General features: G+C 35.8%; 1 protein-coding gene across 1 annotated transcript; it reads right to left on the bottom strand.

Annotated features, from left to right (window-relative positions):
• Positions 1-2,155: 2,155 nt before the first annotated feature.
• On the bottom strand, positions 2,156-7,219 carry LOC141436492 (toll-like receptor Tollo). Its single transcript, XM_074099500.1, has one exon. It carries the CDS (start codon positions 7,042-7,044, stop codon positions 3,016-3,018), a length of 4,029 nt encoding a protein of 1,342 aa, XP_073955601.1. The 5' UTR covers positions 7,045-7,219; the 3' UTR covers positions 2,156-3,015.
• Positions 7,220-7,711: the final 492 nt, after the last annotated feature.

Below are 7,711 nucleotides of genomic sequence, written 5' to 3'. Positions count from 1 at the left end.
TCTTCTAATGACCTGGTATTACCGTTCTACTAAATTTAGAGGATGTAATTAAATTTTGTTTCAGTATAAATCTTAACATCTATGTAAGTCTAAACTGTTTATTTTGAAGTTTTTTTTTTCATAATATGTGTCGAATAAATATGCATTGCTGGAGAAGCCTCTTTTTAATATGAAAACCGACCAAGAACGTGTCGTACACGCCCGAAATAGGGTTCCAAAGCCATTACGAAAAAATTGAGTAACATTTTTCTAAGGATTTCGTATTTTGTACGGAATGTTCCAAGTTTAGGTATATTTTATACCTTAGGCTGCTATTTACTATACTTACTACCATCTAGTTTGATATACTTACTACCATCCTGAATTTTTTGAAATTTTTCCACTTACCAGTTTAGATTTTAGCGGGGGGGACGCTCGATTTTAATGAACATTAGCACTTTAAAGTTGAATATTTTGCAAACGAATCACTGAATCGAAAAATCATTTTAGCAATCCCGCAATGGCTTTAAAAGACCTATCCAACGATACCCCACACTACAAGGCTGGATGAGAAAAAAAAAACCACCCCCACTTCACGTCTATGGTAGACTAAAAAAATTTTTTTTTAAATGTTTTATTGTACCATTTTGTCGGCATAGTTTACATATATATTCGTGCAAAATTACAGCCTTCTAGCATTGTTAGTCCCTGAGCAAAGCCGCGGACGGACAGACGGACAGACATGGCGAAACTATAAGGGTTCCATATTTGCCATTTTCGCTATGGATTCCTAAAAAGGCTGATTGGCAAAAAAAAGCTGGTTGATTGACAGACATAAGAATTTTTTTATCCATCATCATCATCATCTCAGCCATAGGACGTCCACTTGAACATAGGCGTCCCCTGTAGACTTCCAGTTGCTTCGGTTGGAAGCGGCTTGCATCCGCCGTGAACATGCGGCTTTAACCAGGTCATCCGTCCATCTCGTTGGTGGACGTCCTACGCTGCGCTTAGCGATCCGTGGTCTCGATTCGAGAACTTTTCAGCCCCAACGGCCATCCGATCTCCGTGCTATATGGCCTGCCCGTGCTCGTTGCCACTTCAACTAGCTAATTCGCTTAGCTATGTGGAAAAAATCTTGATAATCCACTTTAAATAGATAGTTATTGTAAACGGCAATGAAAAGTAGAACACGGCCTTATTCAAAATAATTTTACATGAAAAATGTGAGAGCACAAAAGAACCAACTCATTTTTTTAACATGAATATACCTACAGAGTTATTTAAATACTATTATTTTTTTGAGTATACTCAATATTCAAATTTTTTATACATAAAAAATATTTAGTTGATTGGCATGACGTGAAAGTTAATAATGTTTTGCAAAGCCACACCACTAGAATCCCTCAATATAATCCAGAGTAAATTGTGTGGAATTGCAGATGTCAAAGCGAAGTTAAGAGCTCATATTTCACATTCTCACAGGCGGAGCGAGGATCCGTTAGGTACATATAATCTTTATAACAAATATGATTTTAAAATTAATCCGGATTTTTCTAGATCCGGATCGGATTAATCCGGGCACTCATATAAAGAACTATCCGGACCTTTTTTCAAAACGTAATGACGCCTTAGGCACAATTTGAACAAGGGAAGGGTATGGGAACATTTATCGATGACAATAAAAAAACAAACCATGAAAAACAATTAAAGCCATGTTCGGTCAAATTAACCGAACAATCTGCTGTACCTAATGTCCCAGATAATTTTTAAAACCTATGACAAGGTTAAAGTTCACAAATACAAGAAAAAACTAGCAAGCGACGAAATCTAAATCTTGTAATATTTATCACGATTCAAAAACTTTTTAATTTGGATTCAAACCTCACATTTTAACTTGTTTTAGCATTACTTTGTCTATACTCTTTTATGATTGGACCAATAATAAATTCTACTAATTGAATACCTACGTGAATCAAATACCCCGAATTGTACACAATTTACGAGCTGAATTAGCAATTATTTCTCAATTTGTCATACTGATAATACAATGAAAACATTTTAATTCGTTTAATAAGGGAAATGAGAAATTAATTAATATTTTGTTCTCCCATTCTCTTCGCAATTTAATAATTTTTTGTATTACCAAAATGGGATAAATTAAAGGCATTATAAGTATCAAAACGTCAGTATAATTTAATTACCGCTTTAAGATATCTTTGTACATATTTATACAAAACAATAATTTTTATTAAGACTAATAATTACAATCCAAAAATTACATTTATTAAAGTTTATAATTGTTAAATCTAGTATCACGATTTAGCTTAATTACAGAATAATAGGTACATAAAGCGATTACACCTAAGCCCATTAACTTTAACATCGCAAACATAGATTATATTACTGTTTTTTTTTTCATCATTAAGTTAGTAAGCACATTAATTATTTGCCAACATACACTTAACTTGCTTTTAGCTACAAATAATTTAATTAGCCATTTCCAATATAAAAAAAAACTTCTTTAAAAGCGAATAAATAAGAGCGACATTATTATTGTTTTTAATTTATGACTAAGTAACTTAAGCTGTGATGATAAATACATTTGAAATAAAGCTTTACATTAAATTATCAATAATACTACATCTTAAAATTTTAATATGATTACTATAGGAAATCAGAAAAATTATCTTAAACTATTTGGTGTTGCTTTACAGTGGCTGCTCAGTGAAAATTTTTCACAGCTTCAATAAACTTTGTAAATACGATTAATATTAAATTTAAATATTTGAAAAGTTTCTTCGTAATCAGACTCAACATTTTCACGCGATCTTTGTACAAAATATTGTTTCATTATTATTCGTACTACACGATAATATCGTACCATAAGATGCTAGATTACGTATGTGAGAAATTGACAGAATGGTACGTTAATATTTACAGTGTTATATACAAAGTCATATAAAATACATTAAGCAGCTATATAACAATAAGTAAGAACGAAACGAATGCGGGAATAAATAACAAGATTGTGTCTTAAACAAAATACGTGCGGCCTTTAGCAGAAGCGCTGGCCGTTATAGAACGAGGAACAGTAGGAGAAATATCTTCTACCCTAGAATATACGTGACCACTGCTGGGAGACAGCCGCAGGTCATAATTAAACCGAGGACATGTCCGGTTGTCGATCGACATGTAGCTATTGTTCGAATTGTTTCCTTCCCCATACGTGTTATCCGATGAGGGAGAGCTTTCGTTGTGCGAAGATTCTCCGTCGTTCCTCTTACAATACTGTAGAGAATTCGTGAAATTCTGCTTTGAGCAACTATCGTTTGTAACCGGCATTGTAGTATACCTCAGCGTTGGAGTCTGACGCAAAGATTTCTTGAAAACACTCTGCTCTGAACCTTTTACTGTAATAATAGTATCGGTTGAATTGAGGAGAGCAATGAATCGGTCCCAAAACCGAGGGTCGTTCCATGAAGCATTTTTGAACTTATCTAATACAAAACAGAGTTCGTCGTTTATTTGGTTGTTGTCCACTAACTTAATAAATATCACTTTGTTCAAGTCACTCCTATTTAACGATTTTAAATAACTATAGAATATATTTTTGAAATGAATATCGCATAAATCGCCACATATGAAATTTGTAGTTATGACAATGATTAGCCGCTTAGACAATTTTGACGACTTGGAAAAACTGTCAATGGTGAGTATATTGAGTGGTGACTCATTCCTAACTGGCTTCTTGGAAATCATTTTCCTAAACTCTAGTTCTGACATTATGTTATGATTCACAAAGTTATTATCTTTGGTATTACATATCACGTAATAATCGTACATGTGGTTGGGATTTCCATCCAAGACATGATCGACTTCCGGGCATGATTGTTCTTTGAACAAAGGTACACCATATTTTGTGTAAAACCAGTCACCGACCTCATACCGGAATGCGTAAAATATAGCACCTATAAGACAAATTACTACAACAATAATTATTATGCCACAGACGACAGCAAAATAATTATTTGGAAGAAATATAGATTTTGATACAATTTCATCTCGAGAAATACTCGGATCGCTTATAGATCCCATATATTCTTTACAGTGGCTCAGAACTGAAGCTATAGTTATCTTAGTAGGCTTGCCATCTGTGTCAGTGCATAACATTTTTTCCGGGTCTCCTGGATCTCTACGTAACCAAGAATCTAACTCTGCAATACTTTTACAGTCACAAGAATATTGATTACCTTCTATAGATACGTGAGCTAAACTTTTGGAAGCTGATGCTAACAATTTCCAGGGGAAAAAGTTAACAAGTTTGTTGTCATCGATTCTAAGGACTGAAAGAGATTTCAGCGAAGAAAATGTATTGTTCGCTACATGAACAATAGCGTTATGATCTAAATATAATTCATTCAAATTATTCAAATGTAAAAATTCGTCGCCTTTTAGTTCAACTAATTTGTTATTTTCCAAATGCAAAACTCTAAGTGAATCCACGCCTTTAAAAGTTTGATTGTTAACTTCTTCTAACTTAGTGTTATTTAAGTACAAAACTTGTAGCTTCTTTTTGCCTATAAAGACATGATTACCCAGATTACATATATCATTTCCGTCCAAATAAATCTCAGTAGCATCCATCGGAATTCGTTCCGGAACTTCCGTATAGCCGGCATTCGAACAGTCTACTACATTCGCATTCCAAGTGATATCGTGATAACATCTACAGTTATTCGGACATATCATTTCACAATCGCATGCAACAAAGTCACAACAATGGCAAAGAGCGAAGCAATGACTTTCGTAAGGACAAAGAAAATCGGAAGGTGACATATCTATTATAGTCTTTTTCTCCTTAGTTCGCGAGTATACGAGCGAACACATTGATTTATCTAAATCTAGCACTCGCGGGTATTGTCGACTGTGGCTCAAATAATTAATGCGTTGAATCCATTCCATCGAACAATCACAAACAAATGGGTTTTCACTTATAAAGAACTCGGGCAGGTCGCTATCTTCATCTATTTGATCTAACCTAAATGCATTCATGTCAAGTTGGACTAGTTTGTTATTATTTAACGTCACAATTGATAGTCTTTGTAGTTTGGAAAACGTGCCGACTTGGATATGCTGTAAGTTGTTATGGTTCAAATAAAGCTTCTCCACTGATTTAGGTATTGACGTTACAGTTAGTTGTGATATATTATTGTAACTTAAGTCCAATAATTTGATATTTACGTCTGACTGCATGTCATCGTTAACAAAATTTTCAATGAAGTTTTGATGCAGATCTAACCATTCTAAACTGTTAGGAAAACTTCTAAAATCGAACGACAAGATTTTGTTTTGAGACATATTAAGCCAGACTAAACTATTTAATGTGCTGAAAATACCATCAAAAGTAGTGATTTCATTTCCATCCATACGTAATAGCTTCAAATTTACATTTTTACGGAAACAACCAGGTGCCACATGTTTGATGCTATTGGAGGCTAAATTTAATACCTGCAGCTGAGGCAAGTACTCAAAAGTATCCTCATTTAAATATGTAACTTTGTTATCAACAAGACGTAAACCAAAAAGCTCGGACAGACCGCGAAAGTTTTCCCGGTTCAGATGGGTTATATTGTTGTTTCCGATGTCCAATGACCTCAGAGAGCGTAGTTTGCGAATCGATATTGGAATGGAAGATAAAAGATTATCGTTTAAGCCTAAGTCTTCAATAGTAGTAATATTTTCAAATGCATTCTCTTCTATATGTCTGATCAAGTTGTTGTCAATAAAAAGTTCATGCAAGACATGCAAATCGGTGAACAGGTGAGAATGAATATGAGTTATTTTATTGTTCGATAGCGTCAAGGAATGCAAATTTCTTAGTTCTTCGAAGGCATGTTCATCTATAGAAGTAATATCATTATGATCCAAATTTAATTTTTGCAAACTGTATAAATCATGAAACACATAACGCCCAATCTTATTCAGGCGATTATGCGAAAGGTTTAATATAACCATTCGCAGTAATCCAGTAAACGTATCCTTATTTACCCATTGACTTGTAAGTAAGTTACGAGATAAGTCCAAGATTTGCAGGTGTTCTAAACCATTAAAAAGTGCCGGCGGCAAAACGTTCATAGTATTGTTACTAAAATATATTTCCTTCATCGATTTTGTTTCTAAAAACAAATCAGGTGGAACATCATTTAAAAAGTTACTGGATAAGTTAAAAACCTGTAGACTTAGAAGTCCTTCCAAAGCATTATCTTCGAGGGTAGAGATAACATTATTTTGCAAAAACAATTTTGACAATGATCGCAACTTTGACAAACTATGGTCAGTTACAACAATCAAATCGTTATAAGACATGTCAAGAACTTCTATAACTAAGTTACAACTTCTTACACTTAAATTTTGCTCTCGAAACGAGTCAGAGAATCCGATCGTCTTTATATTTTGCAAGTGATTATTAGTCATATTTAAAGTTTTTAAACTGTACAGTGAGCAAAAAGTTTCGGTTTTAGTGCTCCAGATGTTATTGTCACTTAGATTTAATTCAATTAATTCGCTTAGTCCTGCGAAGGCTTGCTCGTGAATCTCCATCGTCATAGCCGACCATTCACTGTTATAAGTTGTCACGTGCAAGCGCTTGAGATCTTTGAAGTTCTCAAACGCACGTGCCGGTATCTGCCGTAGCTTGCACTTATCGATGAAAAGTTCTCGCAACTTGGACAAGTTTGTGTGCTTGCTGCTTTTTTTCTCCGTTTGAGCGGTAAGAGTGCTCTCAAAAAACAAAATTTCGCTGCATTGAACGTGCAGTGATGTGGCATCATCGTAATGTGTCCTGGAGATATTCTGCAGCAGGAGTTCCAAACTGCTTATGGTTCGGATCTTGCAGAAGAGCACCACATCCTCCGACGTTTCCGTCTCGGGGCTGCGGTAAGCGCATTCGTGCGGCATCTCTGCCGCAGAGTTCCTTTCAACCACATGACAATAGACTAACACATACACTATCAGACGGTTAAAAGTTCGGCGTTCTTTCGCGACAGTTCCTTTTATTGGCATTTTACGGTCATATGCGTGCGATGTGGCATGGAGGTCGGCTCTGCCATTTATGAGGACGCGAAGTGGTTGATCGCATCATAAATATTCACGCGGTGTGAACGACATCGCGAGTCGCGTGGCATGGGACCTTGCGGCGCGGGCGCGGCAGGCGAGTGGCTTGGACGGCGGCTGCCCACCGACTGAACGGGTTCGGTGGCTCCGCCCCGCGACGCCGGCCGCCGCCCCGCATGCCGCCCGCCCCGGCGCCTCTAAGAAACTTCATCTCACATTATCAAGGGTGCATAAGCCGTTGAATTATTCCCTTGCGGCTGTATCGGACATTAATTATAAACAAACTGAGACAGAGTGTGTATTAAATAAGCAAATTCCTGTTAACTTTATTAAAACGTTTATTGTAAATAACAATAACTTGAAAACAACACTGTTTTGAAATTCTGAAAGTGGGGTAAGGTATACTACGTAAGATATTGCATTGAATAATAAAACGAACTTTTTCTAAACAATACTCCTTAAAAGGCTAATATCGTCACATCGCGAACACCTGTTGTGTTCTGAACAACTTCTCCTAACTTTTTACTCAGGCTCGTTTCCCTCGAAAATGAGATAAAAGCCTTGCAAATAGTTTTGTGCGACACCCCACCACATGTTTTAGAAGTTACCGTTCTTG

The sequence above is a fragment of the Choristoneura fumiferana genome, chromosome 16, assembly GCF_025370935.1.
Source record: "Choristoneura fumiferana chromosome 16, NRCan_CFum_1, whole genome shotgun sequence".
NCBI classification, from domain to species: domain Eukaryota; kingdom Metazoa; phylum Arthropoda; class Insecta; order Lepidoptera; family Tortricidae; genus Choristoneura; species Choristoneura fumiferana.
The sequence above is the reverse complement of the archived record's forward strand: the minus strand, read 5'-3'. Positions and strand labels throughout refer to the sequence as shown.

Excerpts from the sequence above, each read along its gene's own strand:
- LOC141436492 (XM_074099500.1), bottom strand. The coding sequence starts at position 7,044 with ATGCCAATAAAAGGAACTGTCGCGAAAGAACGCCGAACTTTTAACCGT.